Source organism: Lipotes vexillifer, unplaced genomic scaffold (genome assembly GCF_000442215.2).
Source record: "Lipotes vexillifer unplaced genomic scaffold, Lipotes_vexillifer_v1.1 scaffold51, whole genome shotgun sequence".
Classification (NCBI taxonomy): domain Eukaryota; kingdom Metazoa; phylum Chordata; class Mammalia; order Artiodactyla; family Lipotidae; genus Lipotes; species Lipotes vexillifer.
This window is the reverse complement of record NW_006786770.1, coordinates 922639-942088: the sequence shown is the minus strand read 5'-3', so window position 1 is coordinate 942088 and position 19450 is coordinate 922639. Positions and strand designations below refer to the sequence as shown.

At 40.6% G+C, this 19450-nt stretch overlaps 1 protein-coding gene across 1 annotated transcript in view; it reads right to left on the bottom strand.

Moving 5' to 3' along the window:
* The window catches only part of SEMA4F (ssemaphorin 4F), a 23541-nt gene extending 23030 nt beyond the window's left edge, over positions 1-511 (bottom strand). Inside the window, exon 1 of the mRNA XM_007459430.1 lies at positions 346-511. Within this exon, the coding sequence (XP_007459492.1) occupies positions 346-511 (166 nt within the window). The remainder of the gene's footprint in view (positions 1-345) is intronic.
* Positions 512-19450: the final 18939 nt, after the last annotated feature.

The window sequence follows — 19450 nt, the reverse complement described above, 5'->3', positions numbered from 1 at the left end:
ATAAGGGAAAGGAAACTTCGAAATAGAGGGTTTCCGGCAACCCCCATTTCCCTCCCTGGGCCTCAGGGTCTGCGTCTCCACGGTGAGGGGCGGTTGCCTTAATAAGGGGCCGCGGGAGCCTCCTGGGCTGGTCGTAGTAGCCGAGTCGCCCGGCTCGCCGGAGCAGCACTAAGTGGGGGTCCCGCCCGCAACCGGGCGGGGCTTGGGCGTCGCCGGACGCAGTGGGCTGAGCTGTGGGGGCCCGGGTGCGGCTTCCCGGGTGGGGAGGGCAAGTGGGTCCGGGTACCTGCCGGCGGGGTCTGGGCGCGGCGCGAAGGAATAAGGGCGAGGGCGCACGCGCCTTACCGGAGATAGGAAGCGAGATCCTGGGCACCGAAGGGGGAACGCGGCCACACACCGGGCCGCTTAGCACCTCCAGCAGCAGCAGCAGCAGCAGCAGCAGCAGCAGGGGTAAGGGCGAGGCCAGGGACGGCCCCAGGCGCGGGCGGGGCCGCGCAACAGAGGCCGGCATTTTTGCCACCGCCTGGCCGCCGGGGTGTGGCGCGCCCCGCAGCCTCCTCGGAGCCTCGGCGCCACCAGCTTCGGTCCCACTCTGCTCTGCTCGGTGCTGCTGGGCCTGCGGCGGCGGGTCAGAGCACAACCTGGCTCCACCCCTTCAAGAGGGGACCAATGATGGGGCTGATTTTCTCCTCAGCCGTAGGGGTTGCGTGGAGGTCGGACTAAGGAGAGAAAAAGCCCAGGCCAGAGGGAGAGGGAGCTAGACCCAGGGGTAGGTGGGGCGTTCTACCTCGAAAATGGGCTGGACGTGTCCCTCCAGGACCCCGAGTGACAGGTTTGCAAAGGTCGCTCCAAAAATTCCAGTTTGCACGTCTTGGCTATTGTAAACAGTGCTATGAACATTGGGGTGCATTATCTTTTCAAATTAGAGGGTTTTTTCTGCATATATACCCAAGAGTGTGATTGCAGGATCATATGGTAGGTGTATTTTTAGTTTTTTAAGGAGCCTCCATACTATTCTCTATAGTGGCTGCACCAACTTACATTCTAACCAACAGTGCAAGAGAGTTCCCTTTTCTCCAAACTCTCTCCAGCATTTATTGTTTGTAGATTTTTTGATGATGGCCATTCTGACTGGTGTGAGGTGATACCTCATTGTACTTACTTGCATTTCTCTAATAATTAGTGGTGTTGAGCGTCTTGTCACGTGCCTGTTGGCCATCTGTATGTCTTCTTTGGAGAAATGTCTGTTTAGGTCTTCTGCCCATTTTTTATTGGGTGTTTGTTTTCTTGATATTGAACTGTTTGTATATTTGGGAAATTAAGCCCTTGTTGCTTGCATTGTTAGCAAACATTTTCTCCTATTCCGTAGGTTGTCTCTTCATTTTGTTTATGGTTTCCTTCACTGTGCAAAAGCTTATAAGTATGATTAGACTTTAGTGGGGTCTTCAAGGAATCAAGTCATACTCCCCCATGTATGGAACAGTCCTTGGCACATTTTCCAATGAATGCTACTTCAGATGGATAAAACAACTTATAGAGAGACATAGAGAAATTTATTGTAGCTAGGAGCAATGGATGGTGTGGAGTTAGTAAGCATATTGTTGGAAGTGGTGTCAGTTATAATAGACCTTGTAACCAAAAGGAAACACAGTTTTTAAGTCAAAGGATGGCATGACCAAATATATTTTTTAAAAGATATTTCCAACATAAGTGTCTAATCTGGAGATTAGAGACAAGAATATAAATTTGGACTATGTATGAAAGAAGACCTGTTGAGAAGCTATCCTTTATATTGAAACACAGGAAGTCTGTTGGACATTAGATTACAATACCTGGGACACCTGGGTTAAATATTTCTGGTTTTACAATGAGGAGCAGTTGAGGGGAGAAAAGTGGTTATGAGACTAGAACATAAGCAAGTAACTCTTTTCCTATTGGTTCTAACCTATCCTGAACCACTCATTGGTAAGCTGACCTCCTCTTCCCCAACCTGCAACTCAAACAAATAACTTGAGAGGAGTAAAGAAACAATAATCAAGACGGAAACAGGAGAAAGTGCTTGCCCATTTCTGGTTTGGTACTAGCAGTATCTTTTCCTCTCCTGTGGGCTAATTCAGAGAAGAATTCTCATTCAACCAGATAGAGTTGAAGACCCAGACCAGATAACTGATGAGGACCATGAGGCTCCTACTGGATTTTGTCAGAGGTACTATAGGAGTCAACAGCAAGTAAATGAAAATGAGTATGAGTAGAGAAGGGGCAGATCCTCTTGGAATGTAGAAGTTTGAAAAAAGACTTAAAAGAGCTTTCTGAGGGCAGATTCTAACTTCCATGAAGGCAAGGACCATTGTTTGTGTGTCCACTATATCCCAGTCCTAGCACAGTGCCTGACACATAGTTTGCCCTCAGCAGATATTTATTGAATAAAAGAGTGACTGACTTATACTAGGGGAGTGGCAAAGATGGTAGAGTAGGAAGACTCTGAGCTCACCTTCTCCCCTGGGCACACCAAGATTACAACTATTTACAGAGCAACTATTGATGAGAAAAACCAGAAGACTAGTGGAAAAGTTCTTCACAACTAAAGATATAAAGAAGGAACCACAGCAAGACATGTAGAAGGGGCAGAGATGCAGTATAGTCAAGACCCATATTCCTGAGTGGGTGACCCACAAACAGGAGGATAATTACAATAGCAGAGGTTCTCAGATCCTGCCCAAGTAGCAAGTGGTCCAAGCCCCGCATCAGGCTCACCAGCCCAGGGGTCCTGCACTGGGAAGATGAGCCCCCAAAACATTTGGCTTTGAAGGCTAGCAGGGCTTACTTTCAGGAGAACCAGAGGGCTGTGGGAAATAGAGACTCTATTCTTAAAGGATGCACACAAAATCTCACGTGCTCTGGGACCCAGGGCAGAAGCAGTAATTTGAAAGTATGCTGGGACTTTCCTGGAGGCATAGGGGTTAAGAATCCGCCTACCAATGCAGGGGACACAGGTTCGAGCCCTGGTCTAGGAAGATCCCACGTGCCATGGAACAACGAAGCCCGTGTACTGCAACTACTGGGCCTGCGCTTTAGAGCCGCATGCCACAACTACTGAAGTGCTCACGCCTAGAACCTGTGCTCTGCAACAAAGAGTAGCCCCTGCTCGCTACAACTAAAGAAAGCCCATGCACAGTAATGAAGACCCAATGCAGCCAAAAATTAATTAATTATTTTAAAAAAGAAAGTATCCTGAGTCAGACCCACCTGCTGATCTTGGAGAGCCTCCCTGAGATGCTGGAGGCAACTGGAGACATAGACACTGGCAGCAGCCATTTTGGGCAGCTCATTCTACCATGTGGACACTGGTGCTACCAAGTGCCATTTTGGAATCTGCCCTCCAATTTATTAGCACCAAGATCCTGCCCCACCCACCAGCCTTTTGGCACCAGTACTAGGATGTGTCAGGCCAAGTAATTAGCCAGGTGGAGACAGCCCCACCCACCAGCCTGCCTGCTGCCTTAAGACCCTTTGAGCCTGCCGCCACCCCTGGACACGGTTCTGTCCACTAGAGGGCCCAGTACCAGGCCCTGAACACAAGTGTGCAGGCACTAGCCCCAGAACCCCCCAAGGCCCTGCAGCCAGAGACCCTGGGACATGGCTCTATCTATCAGTAGGCTGGCACTAGCCCAGTGGCCAACCTCACCCACCACCAGTGGGTAGGCACCAACCCCAGGACCCCTTGGCCTTGGCCTTGCCCACCAGTGGGTTGATACCAATTCCAGGACCCAAAGCCCTGAACCCAGAGACCCCAGGACCTGGCTCCACCCACCACCGTGCAGGAACTCAGCCTCTCAGCCTGCCATATCAGGACCCAGCCCATGCACCAGTAGGCAGGCACCAGCCCCAGGACTCTGGACTCGAGCCCTGCCCATCAGCAGGCCAACACAAGCACTGGGACATCATGGGCTCTTTTGTCAGCCACTCCAGGATCCAGCCCTGCCCATGAGCAGCCCAACACCAGCTCTGGGACCCCCCCACACACACAGGGCCCTGCAGTCAGAGACCCAGGAAACTGGTTCCACCAACCAGTGACCCAGCACTAGACCTGGGACCCCCTGAGGCCCAGCCCCACCCACCAGCAGGCTGACACTAGATCCAGGAACCCCCCCTTCCAGCCCTGCAACCACCCACTCCAGAACCTGGCCTCACCCACCAGTGGCCAGCAGCCTCTGCACAATTCAAGCCCAGCAACCAACTAGAGTGGGGGCCAGCCACACCTACCAGAATGCCCACAATAGTCTGCCCAACAGAAGGACCCATGCAGCACAAATAGGGGGCACCCCAGAGCATAACTCTGGTGACCAGAGGGCAGTTGCTGCTGGGATGCATACGATGTCTCTACAAAAAGTCACTTCTCCAACGTTGGGAAATATAACCAACCTACCACATACACAGAAATAAAAACAGCAAACTAGGCAAAATGAGGTGACACAGGAATATGTTCCAAACAAAGGAACAAGATAAAACCCCAGAAGAAGAACTAAGTGAAGTGAAGACAGACAATCTACCCAATAAATAGTTCAAGGTAATGATCATAAAGATGTTCAAAGAACCCAGGAAAGGATTGGATGAACAGAATAAGAAGTTAAAAGTTTTAAACAAAGAGTTAGCAAATATAAAGAACAACCAAATATAGATGAAGAATACAATAACTGAAATGAAAAATACACTAGAAGTAATCAACAGTAAATTCAGTGATACAGAAGAATGGATCAGTGAGCTGGAAGACAGTAGTAGAAATCACTGAGGCTGAACAGAAAAAAAGAATAAAAATAAGTCAGGACAGTTTAAGAGACCTCTAAGACAACATCAAGGATAGTAACATTCACATTATAGGGGTCCCAGAAGGAGAAGAGAGAGAGAAAAGGGCAGATAACATATCCGAAGACCTAATAGCTGAAAATTTCCCTTCCTGGGAAAGGAAACAGACATCTAGGTCCAGGAAGCACAAAGACTCCCAAACAGGATCAGCTCAAAGAGGATCACACCAAGAAGCATTGTAATTAGAATGGCAAAAATTAAAGATAAACAGAGAATATTAAAAGCAGCAAGGGAGGGACTTACCTGTGGTCCAGTTGTTAAGACTTTGTCTTCCAATGCAGGGGATGTGGGTTCAATCCCTGGGTGGGGAGTTAGATCCCAAGTGCCTTGGGGCCAAAAAACCAGAACATAGAAGCAATGTTGAAGCAAATTCAATAAAGACTTTTAAAATGGTCCACGTCAAAAAAAAAATCTTAAAAAAAAAAAGCAGCAAGGGAAAAGCACCAAGTTACATATGATGGAACTCCCATAAGGGTATCAGCTGATGTCACTGTTTGCAGATGACATGATAATATACATAGAGAATCCTAAAGATACTACCAGAAAACTACTAGAGCTAATCAATGAATTTGGTAATAGCAGGATACAAAATTAATGCACAGAAATCTCTTGCATTCCTATATACTAATGATGAAAAATCTGAAAGAGAAATTCAGGAAACATGCCCATTTACCATTGCAACAAAAAGAATAAAATACCTAGGAATAAACCTACCTAAGGAGACAAAAGACCTGTATGCAGAAAACGATAAGACACTGATGAAAGAAATTAAACATGGTACAAACAGATGGAGAGATATATCATGTTCTTGGATTGGAAGAATCAACATTGTGAAAATGACTATACTAGCCAAAGCAATCTACAGATTCAATGCAATCCCTATCAAACTACCAAGGGCATTTTTCACAGAACTAGAACAAAAAATTTCACAATTTGTATGGAAACACAAAAGACCCCAAATAGCCAAAGCAATCTTGAGAAAGAAAAACAGAGCTGGAGGAATCAGCCTCCCAGACTTCAGACTATACTACAAAGTTACAGTAATCAAGACAGTATGGTACTGGCACAAAAACAGAAATACAGATCAATGGTACAGGATAGAAAGCCCAGAGATAAACCCACACACATATGGTCGCCTTATTTTGTTTTGTTTTGTTCTTTTGTTTTTTTGTGTTTTTTTGCAGCATGCAGGCCTCTCACTGTTGTGGCCTCTCCCGCTGCAGAGCACAGGCTCCAGACACCCAGGCTCAGCGGCCATGGCTCACAGGCCCAGCCGCTCCGAGGCATGTGGGATCTTCCCAGACCAGGGCACGAACCCGTGTCCCCTGCATCGGCAGGCAGACTCTCAACCACTGTGCCACCAGGGAAGCCCTGGTAACCTTATTTTTGATAAAAGAGGCAAGAATATACGATGGAGAAAAGACAGCCTCTTCAATAAGTGGTGCTGGGAAAACTGGACAGCTACATATAAAAGAATGAAATTAGAACAGTCCCTAACACCATACACAAAAATAAACTCAAAATGGATTAAAGACTTAAATGTAAGGCCAGACACTATAAAACTCTTTGAGGAAAACATAGGCAGAACACTCTATGACATTAATCACAGCAAGATCCTTTTTGACCCACCTCCTAGAGAAATGGAAATAACAAAAATAAACAAATGGGACCTAATGAAACTTCAAAGCTTTTGCACAGCAAAGGAAACCATAAGCAAGACGAAAAGACAACCCTCAGAATGGGAGAAAATATTTGCAAATGAAGCGACTGACAGAGGATTAATCTCTAAAATTTACAAGTAGCTTATGCAGCTCAATATCAAAAAACAACCCAATCCAAAAATGGACAGAAGACTTAAATAGACATTTCTCCAAAGATATACAGATTGCCAACAAACACATGAAAGGATGCACAACATCGCTAATCATTAGAGAAATGCAAATCAGAACTACAATGAGGTATCACCTCACACCAGTCAGAATGGCCATCATCAAAAAAACCTACAACAATAAATGCTGGAGAGGGTGAGGAGAAAAGGGAAACCTCTTGCACTGATGGTGGGAATGTAAATTGATACAGCCACTGTGGAGAACAGTATGGAGGTTCCTTAAAAAAACTAAAAATAGCACTACCATACAATCCAGCAATCCCACTACTGGGCATATACCCTGAGAAAACCATAATTCAAAAAGAGTCATGTACCACAATGTTCATTGCAGGTCTATTTAATATAGCCAGGACATGGAAGCAACCTCAGTGTCCATTGACAGATGAATGGATAGAGAAGATGTGCCACATATATACAATGGAACATTACTCAGCCATATAAAGAAACAAAATTGAGTTATTTGTAGTGAGGTGGATGCACCTAGAGTCTGTCATACAGAGTGAAGTAAGTCAGAAAGAGAAAAACAAATACTGTATGCTAACACATATATATGGAATCTAAAAGGAAAAAAATGGTTCTGATGAACCTAGGGGCAGGACAGGAATAAAGACACAGACGTAGAGAATGGACTTAAGGACATGGGGAGGGGGAAGGGTAAGCTGGGACAAAGTGAGAGAGTGGCATGGACATATATACACTACTAAATGTAAAAGATATAGCTAGTGGGAAGCAGCCACATAGCACAGGGAGATCAGCTCAGTGCTTTGTGACCACCTAGAGGGGTGGGATAGGGAGGCTGGGAGGGAAACGCAAGAGGGAGGAGATATGGGGATATATGTAATGTTGATTCACTTTGTTATACAGCAGAAACTAACACACTATTGTAAAGCAATTATACTCCAATAAAGATGTTAAAAAAAAACCTAAAATGTGTTAGGCAATATATATACATCTTTAATAGTAAAACATTTGGAAAAATATTTTAAATGAGTTTGTATTATATGAAGAGGGGAAATGGCAATTTTCAAATGCCTTTTCCATTTGAAAGTACTATTTCTTCATTTTCTTCTTTTTGGCCTATTGTTTAAAAATAATTTTCATATACAGAATTCTTAAATTTTGGTCTCCTAAGTGAAAATTTTCAAAGAAGCAAGTTGTTTGGCCTCTACCTTAATAAAATTCTTTACTGGTCAAAAAAACGGGTGGGAGCTTCCCTGGTGGCACAGTGGTTGAGAATCTGCCTGCTAATGCAGGGGACACAGGTTCAAGCCCTGGTCTGGGAAGATCCCACGTGCTGCGGAGCAACTGGGCCCGTGAGCCACAACTACTGAGCCTGCTCGTCTGGAGCCTGTGCTCCGCAACAAGAGAGGTCCCAATAGTGAGAGGCCCATGCACCGCGATGAAGAGTGGCCCTGCTTGCCACAACTAGAGAAAGCCCTTGCACAGAAACGAAGACCCAGCACAGCCCAAAATAAATAAATAAATTTAAAATTTTAAAATTTTTTTTAAAAAAAGGGTGGGAGGGTATCAGCTGATTTTTCAGAAACTCTGCAGGCCAAAAGGTAGTGGCATGATATATTTAAAGTGCTGAAAGGGGGAAACCTACAAGCAAGAATACTCTACCCAAAAAGGCTTTCATTTAGATTCAATGGAGAGATCAAAAGTTTTACAGGCAAGCAAAAGCTAAACAGTTCAGCACCATGAAACCAGCTTTATAAGAAATGCTAAAGGGACTTCTCTAAGAGAAAAAGAAAAGGCCACAAATAGAAACTTGAAAGTTATGAAAGGAAAAATCTCATTGATAAAGGCATATATACAGTAAAGGTAATAAATCAATCACATATAAAGCTAGTAGGAAGGTTAAATGACAAAAATAGTAAAGTCATCTATATGCACAATAAGTAGTTAAGGGATACATGAAACAAAAAGATGTAAAATATGATATCAAAAACTGTAAAATATGGAGGGGGAAGTAAAAATGCAGGGTTGTTAAAATGTTTGACCTTTTGGATTTCTTTCTTCTTTCCAGGTGTGCATTTATTATAGGGTTTTGGTGTGTGGATACTGTGTGTGTGTGTGTGTATACACACACACACACACAGTATCCACACACCAAAACCCTATAATAAATGCACACCTGGAGAAAAGAAAGAAATCCAAACACAACACTAAAGATAGTTATCAAATCACAAGAGAACAAAAGAAGAAGGAACAAATAAGAACTACAAAAAGAATGAACAAAATGGCAATAAATACATACTCATCAATGGTTACCTTAAATGTAAATGGACTAAATGCTCCAATCAACAAACACAGTGCCTGAATGGATACGAAAATAAGACCCATATATATGCTGCCTACAGAACACTCACTTTAGATCTAAAGACACACAGAGACTGAAAGTAAGGGGATGGGAAAATGTATTCCATGAAAATGGAAACTAAAGGAAAGCCAGGGTGGTGCTCACTTCAGCAGCACATATACTAAAATTAGAACAATACAGAGAAGATTAGCATGGCCCCTGTGCAAGGATGACACACAAATTCATGAAGCGTTCCATATCTTTCTGGGAATTGGGGGTTGGTAGATGCAAACTATTACATTTAGAATGGATAAACAACAAGGTTCTACTGTATAGCACAGGGAACTATATCCAATCTCCTGGGTAAACCATAATGGAAAAGAATATTTTAAAAAGAATGTATATATGTCTATAACTGAGTCACTTTGCTGTACAGCAGAGATTGGCATAACATTGTAAATCAAATATACTTCAATAAAAAAAAGAGAAAGAAAGCCAGGGTAGCAATACTTATTTCAGACAAAACTGACTTTAAAACAGATTGTAACAAGAGACAAGAAAGACATTACATAATGATCAAGGGATCAATCCAAGAAGATATAAAAATTGTAAATATATATCCACCCAACATAGGAGCACCTAAATCCATAAAGCAAACATTAACAGACATAAAGGGAGAAATTGACAGTAACACAATAATAGTAGGGGACTTTAACACCTCAGTTACATCAATGGACAGATCATGTAGACCCCCCCCCCAAAAAAATCAATAAGGAAACACTGGCCTTAAGTGACACATTATATCAGATGCACTTAATTGATATATAGAGAGCATTGCATCCAAAAGCAGCAAAATACACATTCTTTTCAAGTACACAGGGAACATTCTCCAGGGTATATCACATGCTAGGACACAAAACAAGCCTCAGTAAATTTAAGAAAATTGAAATCATATCAAGCATCTTTTCTGACCACAACGCTATGAGACAAGAAATAAAATGCAAACACATGGAAGCTAAACAATATGCTACAAAACAACCAATGGACCACTGAAGAAATTTTTTAAAAACTTGGAGACAAATGTAAATAAAAGCACAACAATGCAAAATCTATGAGATGCAGCAAAAGCAGTTCCAAGAGGGAAGTTTACAGTGATACAAACCTACCTCAGGAAACAAAAAAAGCTCAAATAAACAACCTAACCTAACACCCAAAGGAGCTAGAAAAAGAAGTATAAACAAAGACCAAAGTTAATAGAAGGAAATCATCAAGATAGGGCAGAAATAAATGCAATAGTAACTAAAAAGAAAAAAGAAAAAAATTAGTGAAACTAAGATCTGGTTCTTTGAAAAGATAAACAAAATTGGTAAACATTTAGCCAGACTTGTCAAGAAAAAAAGAGAGAAGGCCCAAATCAATAAAATCTGAAATGAAAAAGGAGAAGATACAACTGACACCACATAAACACAAAGAATCATAAGCGATTACAATAAACAATTATACACCAATAAAATGGGCAACCTAGAAGAAATGGACAAATTCCTAGAAATGTACAATCTCCCAAGAGTAAACCAGGAAGAAATAGAAAATATGAACAGGCTAATTACCAGTAATGAAATTGAATCAGTAACAAAACAACTCCCCCCCAAAATAAGTCCAGGACCAAATGGCTTCACAGGAGAATTCTACCAAACATTTAGAGAAGAGTTAACGCCTATCCTTCTCAAACTAGTCGAAAAAATTGCAGAGGAAGAAATGCTTCCAAACTCATTCTACAAATCAGGCATCACCCTGATACCAAAACTAGACAAAGATATCACCAAAAAAGAGAAAATTACAGGCCAATATCACTGATGAACATAGATGCAAAAATCCTCAATGAAATAATAGGAAATTGAATTCAGCAATACATTAAAAGGATCATACACCATGATCAAGTGGGATTTTTTCCAAGGATGCAAGGATAACTCAATACTCACAACTTAATCAATGTGATACACCAAATTCATAGATTGAAGAATAAAAATCATATGATCACCTCAATAGATGCAGAAAAAGTTTGACAAAAGTAAACATCTATTCATGATAAAAAAAACTCTCATTGAAAAAAAATAAATTAATTGATTAAGAAAATAAAATAAACTGAAAAAAGAAATTATAAAAAAACTCTCATCAAAGTGCATATAAAGGGAACATATCTCAACATAATAAAGGCCATACATGATAAGCCCACAACTAACATCATTCTCAATGGTGGAAAGATGGAAGCATTTCCTCTAAGATCAGGAACAAGACAAGGATGTCCGCTTTTGCCACTTTTATTCAACATAGTATTGGAAACCCTAGCAACAGCAATCAGGCAAGAAAAGGAAATTAAAGTAATCCAAATTGGAAAGGAAGAAGTAAAACTGTCACTGTTTGCAGATAACATGCTGCTATATATAGAACATCCTCAAGATGCCAACAAAAAACTACTAGAGCTCATCACTGTTGCAGTAAAGTTTCAGGATACAAGATTAATATACAGAAATCAGTTGCATGTCCATACACTAAGAACAAACTACTGTATCAGAAAGATTTAGAAAAAAAATCCCATTTACCACTACATCAAAAAGAATAAAATACCTAGGAATAAATCTAACTAAGGAAGTAAAAGACCTGTACTTGGAAAACTATTAGACAGTGATGAAAGAAATTGAAGATTACACAAACAGATGGAAAGATATACCATGTTAATGGATTGGAAGAATTAATATTGTTAAAATGACCACACTACCCAAGGCAAGCTACAGATTCAATGCAATCCTTACCAATATAATTCTAAAATTTGTCTGGAAGCACAAAAGACCCTGAAGAGCCAAAACAATCTTGAGAAAAAAGAGCAAAGCTGGAGATATCATGATCCCTGATTTGAAACTATACTACAAAGCTACAGTCATCAAAATAGTATTGTACTGGCAGAAACACAATCTCATAGGTCAATGGAACAGAATAAAGAGCCCAGAAATGAAGTCACACTTATATGGGCAATTAATCTATGACAAAAAAAGCAAGACTATACGATGGGGAAGAGACAGTCTCTTCAACAAATGGTGCTGGCAAAACTGGATAGCTACATGCAAAAGAATCAAACTGGATTACTCTCTCACACCATGCACAAAAGTAATTTCAAAATAGATTAAAGACTTAAATATAAGATATGAAACCATAAAACTTCTAGAAGAAAACACAGGCAGTATGCTCTTTGACATCAATCTCAGCAAATTTTTGGACACGTCTCCTCAGACAAGGGAAACAAAAGCAAAAATAAACAAATGGGACTACAGCAAACTGAAAAGCTTTTACAGTAAACTGACAAGCTTTTGCAAAGCAAAGAAAAGTATTAACAAAACAGAAAGGGTACCTAATAATTGGGAGATATTTGGAAATGATATATCTGATAAGAGAATAATATTCAAAATATACAAATCAATATCAAAAAAACAGTCCAGCTAAAAAAATGGGCAGAGAAAAAAATAGCAGAAGACCTAAATAGACATTCTTCCAAAGAAGACATACAGATGGGCAACAGGCACATGAAAAGATGCTCAAGATTATTAATATTGGGCTTCCCTGGTGGTACAGTGGTTAAGAATCCGCCTGCCAATGCAAGAGACACGGGACATGAAAAGATGCTCAAGATTATTAATATTGGGCTTCCCTGGTGGTACAGTGGTTACCCCCCCCCCTGCCAATGCAAGAGACACGGGTTCGAGCTCTGGTCCAGGAAGATCCCACACGCCGCAGAGCAACTAAGCCCGTGCACCACAACTATTGAGCCTGTGCTCTAGAGCCTTCGAGCCACAGCTACTGAAACCCATGCACCTAGAGCCCATGTTCTGCAACTAGAGAAGCCACGACAATAAGAAGCCCACGCACCACAACAAAGAGTAGGCCCCACTCACCACAACTAGAGAAAGCCCACACACAGCAACGAAGACCAAATGCAACCAAAAATAAATAAATAAATAATATTTTTTTTAAAAAAAGATTATTAATATCAGGGATATGCAAATCGAAATCACAACGAGATGTCACCTGACACCTATCAGTATGGCTATTATCAAAAAGACAACAAATAACAAGTGTTGGCAAGGATGTGGAGAAAAGAGAACCTTTATACACTGTTGGTGGGAATGTAAATTGGTGCAGGCACTATGGAAAACAGTATGGAGATTCCTCAACAAAGAAAAAATAGAACTACCATACAATCCAGCAATTCCACTCCTTAGTATTTGTCTGAAGAAAATGAAAACACTAAGTAGAAAAGATATATGCATCTCTATGTTCATTGTAGCATTATTTACAATAGCCAAGATATGGCAGCAACCTGAGCCCATCAATAGATGAATGGATAAAGAAGATGCCATATATAGATATCTATCTATCTATCTATCTATCTATATAGATAGATAGATAGATAGATAGATAGATATACACACACATATATACAATGGAATATTACTCAGCCATAAAAAGGAATGAAATCTTGCCACTTGCAACAACATGGATGCACCTAGAGGGTATTAGGCTAAGTGAAATATTGTCAGACAGAGAATTACAAATATTTTATGATTTCACTTATATGTGGAACCTAAAAAGCAAAACAAATGAACAACCAACCATAACACAACAGAAACAGAGTTATAGATACAGAGAACACACAGGTGGTTGCCAGAGGTGAGGGGGGTGGGGGGGCATGGAAAGAAATTGGTGAGGGAGCGTAACAGGTACAAACTTCCAGTTGCAAAATAAATGAGTTACAAGTATGAAATGCACAGTGTGGGAAATACTCAACAACTGTGTAATATCTTTCTACAGTGAGAGATGGTAGCTAGATGTATTGTGGTGTTCAGTTTGAAATGTATAGAAATACCAAATCAGTATGTTGTGTAACAGGAACTAACATAGTGTTGAAGGTCAATTATACTTCCAAAACACAGAAACACACTCATAGAGAAGAGCTCAGATTAGTGGTTACCAGAGCTGGAGGCGGGTGGGGGTGGGCGGTGGTGGATAAAGGTAGTCAAAAGGTACAAACTTCCAGTTATAAGATAAATAAGTGCTAGGGATGTAATGTACAATATAAATAACACTGCTGTATGTTATATATGAAAGTTGTTAAGAGAGTAAATCCTAAGAGCTCTCATCACAAGAAAAAAATGGTTTTTATTTCTTTAATTTCACATCCATGTGAGATGATGGATGTTCAGTAAACTTATTGTGGTAAAACTTTCATGATGTATGTAAGTCAAAGCATTATGCTGTACACCTTAAACGTATACAGTACTGTATGCCAATTATATTTCAATAAAGTTGGAAGAAAAAAAAAGTGACTGACTGAATGAGTGAATGAATGATGTGGAAGAGAAAGGTTAAGCCCAGGAACATGATGGGGGTACCACTGGAATGCTTCATGGGGCAGGGGTAGCTTGACGAAATGTCAGGTTTAGCATAATATTCTCAACAGAAATCCAAAACTCTACCCTAGCACCAAGGAAGGGTTGTTCCCCTGGCACCCAGGCCTTGAAGAAGGCGGGCCTGAGGTGCAGCCTGAGGTGGACCCTGTGGCGGCGCCCGCAATGAGCCGCCCGGCCTGAGGGGGGCGCCCTCGCAATGCAGGCGGACGTGGAGAGCCGGAAGGGCCAGGTAGCCGCGCCATTGCCTTCGCGAAGAAAAGGGTAGGAGCAGGGCTGAGGGCCGCAGGCGGGGAGGACGGCCACGGGCAGCGCCTCGCAGGAAGGACTTGGGGCGATCTCGGGCCGGCCCTCAAGCGGGTGTTGGCGGGGAGGGTGTTGGCGAGCAGACACGGGCAGCTGCCGGGGAGGCCTGACGCCCGGAGGCCCAGGTCCGCCGCGTCCGAGCCCGCCCTCCGCAAGCGATTCTAAGGACAGGATCGGCAGAGCCGAGTCTCCTCCGCCGACTCTCCCGGGCCTGAGGGCTGGATGGCCAATCCGTCAGGCAGCGTAGGCGTCGTGCTGAGGGCCCACGACACTTTGGGGGGGCCCATGAAATATATTAACTTGTGAAGACAAAAGAAAACAGTGAAACCTTAGGGCCGAAGAAAAGGGGTTTTGTTTTATGTTTTCCCTTACGTGAGGGGGACGGAAAAGAAATTGAAGGGCCAACGAAAATCTTTTTTGCTCTTCCACAGCGAGAGGCCAACCGCCTTTGTGGAGCTGAAGGGCGCGCCAGGGGCTAGGAGGGTGGAGGATGGGAGGGGGGGTTGGCCAGGTAGGGCATGGCATGAGGATGGAGAGTTGGGTAGGAGACAACGTGCAGAATTTCGGAGCCAGGGTAGGGATTTCAGATTTTGTTCCAAGTGTAATTGGAAGCCACTGAAGGGTTTTTGGTAAGGGAGTAACTTGATGGCCTTTGGTGGTTCAAGGCCGAGATTTAACCAGTTTGCAGGGGGACACCAATAAGTGGGCGTTCTTGTCAAAAGTGGAGAGCATAGGATCACAAATAGTCAGGTGCTGCTTAGGACTATGCCCAGACACATCAGGTGCATTAATTGATCATGTTTGACAACATAAGGGAGAGAGCTGCCTTTTACCCCATTTAAAGAACAATGTTGGAATTGCACACAAGTGTGGGATCTAAAAATGACTGTGGAAGCTGAAACCATTCAAAGTGATCCTAATAATCAATGGGAACAATTACATTTGTTCCAGGACCTCTCAGAATTGTTGTCAAAACATTAGAAATTCTCTTACTGTCAGTTATAAACGTACAGAGAATTGAAAAATAATAAAACTAGAATCTGTTTAGTACACTGTCATTGAAAACATTAGAAACATTGAGAAAGTATTTTTTCTTTGTAAAAAAACTTATCAAGAATAGTTTGAGGGCGTCCCTGGTGGCGCAGTGGACAGGTTCGTGCCCTGGTCCGGGAAGATCCCACATGCCACAGAGCGGCTGGGCCCATGAGCCATGGCCGCTGAGCCTGCGCGTCCGGAGCCTGTGCTCCGCAACGGGAGAGGCCACAACAGTGAGAGGCCCGCGTACCGCAAAAAAAAAAAGAATAGTTTGAATAGCGCTTGTGCTTGTCTTCTCAAGCATCTCAAGCAAGCATCTCTTCTATGCCTTACCAAAATGTTATATTCCTTTCTAAGTTTGGATGAGCTTCCAACATTTTATCCTTTGCACTTTCAATTTTGTAAAATATCTCCAAGAGTTCCTTTTATATGAAGTTTTTTGCCGATGGCACTTTTTCTGAGACATCTTCATACTTTTTGGCATAACCACTTTCCTCATTTATGTTGATAAGTTCACCTCACTAAATTCCTCTCTCTGCCTGTCTAGCGTCTATTAAACAACGGCATTGTCAATATTCTCACACTCAGCTCTTCTGTTCATTTATGTTCAATTCAACTCTCACTTTCAGCCTTACCACTTATTGTTTCTTGGCTACACTTTCATCTTTTTTGGCCAATTCCCTCTTTCAATTATCTGTTTTTGTAAGATGTCAATGTGGGTTTATCACTAGGAAACAAAGAAGTAAAACTACACTCTTCTGTCTGTACTTAACCTGAATAAGAGATCTGCAGTGACCAGTCACCAACAGAATTTGAAAGAAGTGACATAATTGATCACTGATCATGATGTGTATCTGTTATTTATGTAGTGATTTGTGGGCTAAAGAGCTAGCTGTGGTTTGTACTTTTATGTAATTATAGTTAATATTCCATGGTAACTGAAATTAGAACCATGTTGATGGGGGATTGACTTTAATTAACTAAATTGTAGTAACCGGGATTTGTGTATATTGGAACCATGCAAAATAAGAAGTGCCTGTACTCTAAAATGCCAAGAGTTTCAGATGTGAGGGAAGGTGGACAGGGGACATAGAAGATCATTCTACATCAAATAAGGCCTTTGTCTGGGTGCTTGTTTGTCTGTGAATCTGTGTGTCAGCCTGAAATTCAGCATTGTATTGGTCTCAGGTACTTAATTTAAAAGTATAGTTAAGAGATACTTATGATATGTACCTTCTTGGTAAATATATTGCTCATTGATTTGAATTTCTAGTTCAAGATTACTCTCAATAGATTAGCATATTCGTTTATTTATTTGTTCAGTAGTACACAGCACACAACTGGAGCTCAATAAAAAATTGTTGAATGAACAAATGCTGACTTCCACTATCCAAAAAGGAAAGTTTGAAGGGGAATAACTTCACAGATTCATTTTGAGAAACACATCTATCTATGCACTCTTGGATCACTTATAAAAATCCTAAATTCCAAAGTGTTTCTGAAAATTATCATAAATATTGATATCTTTCTCTTAGACCCAGGGGAAATCAAAGACGCTTTTATTTTCCCTGCATTCTTTAGCTAAAACACAATAGTACAGAATCATTTCAGTTCCCAGAGGTGGAGACAATTTTTTTTAATCTAAAAAATATATTCTTTTCTGATTGTCCTAATGTTCTTTTTGAAATATTTTTATTATTAAATATAACATATTTAGAGAAAATTTCATATGATATGAATATATACTTTAATAATTATAAAGTGAACACCCATGTAACCACAATAAAGGTCAAGAAATAGAACATTGCCAACGCTCCAGAACCTCCCCTTTTGTCCCTTCTAATAATGCCCTCCTTCCTTTCTAGAGAAAATCACTACCTAACTTTTTGTGATAATCATTTCCTTGTTCTTTAAAAATAGTTTTAGCATAATGTACACATTCCTAAACAATATATTTTTGCTTGTCTTTAAAACCTATGTAGATGGAATCATACTATATGTATTCTTTGTGTCTTGCTCTTTTATTCAGTATTATGTTTCTTAGAGCCATCCATGTCATTGCACGTAACTCTAGTTCATTCATTTTCGTCGTTGTGTGAATATAGCAGAATTTATCCATTCTAATATTGATTGAAATTTGTGGTGTTTACAATCTGGGGTAATTGTGAATAAGACTATTATGAATAGTCTTTTTGCTGCTATGATCTGACTTCATTCATGTATCCTGGTGCATGTCGTTATTCACAGATTAATGATTGTGAACAAAAAGGATCTACAGATAAATTATTATAACTAGTAAGCGACTGCAGCAGTGTTGTGAAATACAACATCATTATACAAAAATCAATTTTATTTCTATACATTAGCAACAAAAAAAATGGAATTTAAGAAGATGTCATTATAAATTAACATTAAAAAAAGATCTCTAAGAATAAAATTTAATGAAAGCTGAGACCTTTGGGGAAAAGTATGAAATTATAAAGTCTAGATTTTTTTAGATTTTCTATATAAACAATCAGTCATATCATCTGCAAACAATGACAGTTTTATTTCTTCCATTGCAATGCCTTTTATTTATTTGTCTTTCCTTATTGCTACCTTCACTACTGTGTTGAATAGAAGTGATGATAGCAGTCTCCTTGTCTTGGATGGAAAATTTTCAGCCTCACCATTAAGAATGATATTTGCTCTAGATTTTTGTAAACATATCAGATTATTCCTATCGTCTATTCCTAGTTTACTAAGACTGATTCTTTATCATGTATGAATTGTTTTTCTGCATCTATTGAGATGATCATATAATTTTTCTCATTTAATATTTTAACGTGATGAATTACAGTGACTTTTTCTAATGCTATGTCAACCTTATGTTCTTGAGATAAACCCAACTTGGTCATGATGTGTTATTCCTTTTATATATTGCTGTTTTTCAATTTGCTTATATTTTGCTTAGGATTTTTACATCTAAGTTCATGGATGAGATTGTTCTATAATATTTTTGCTTATAAAAAATTATCTGATTTTAGTATCAAAGGTTATGCTAACCTAGTAAAATTAAATGAGTAGTGCTCCTCTCCTATTCTCTGCAAGAATTTGTTTAAGATTGAAATTCTTGGTCTTTGAGAGTAATATGGAACTCATCAATGGAATCATGTGGCCCTGTAGTTTACTTGTGGGAACATATTTGACTACCAATTAAATTTTTTCAGTGATTATAGACTATTTAGGTTTTTAAATTTTCTTTTTGATTTAGTATTGGTTAAATATGGTTTTCTAGGAATTTGTCCATTTTATTGAACTTACTGGTATAAAATTGTTCATTATATCCTCTTGTAAACTTTTCCATGTTTGAGGATTTATAATGATGTTCCCTTCTCATTCCTGATGTTTGTTCCAAGTTCTCATTTGTTCTCCTTTCCAAATCTGAGCCCTGGGGATAAGTGTAAGTAACAAGTAAAGAAAGAAGGCAAAGATGTTGGAGGTAGAGAAAACAGCAAGAGCAAATGCACTGAAGTGAATGGTATATTTGGTTTTATTTCAGTAAAAAACTTGAGGTAAACAAAGCCTCTAATAAGGCTGAAGTTCAAGTCATAAAGGGTC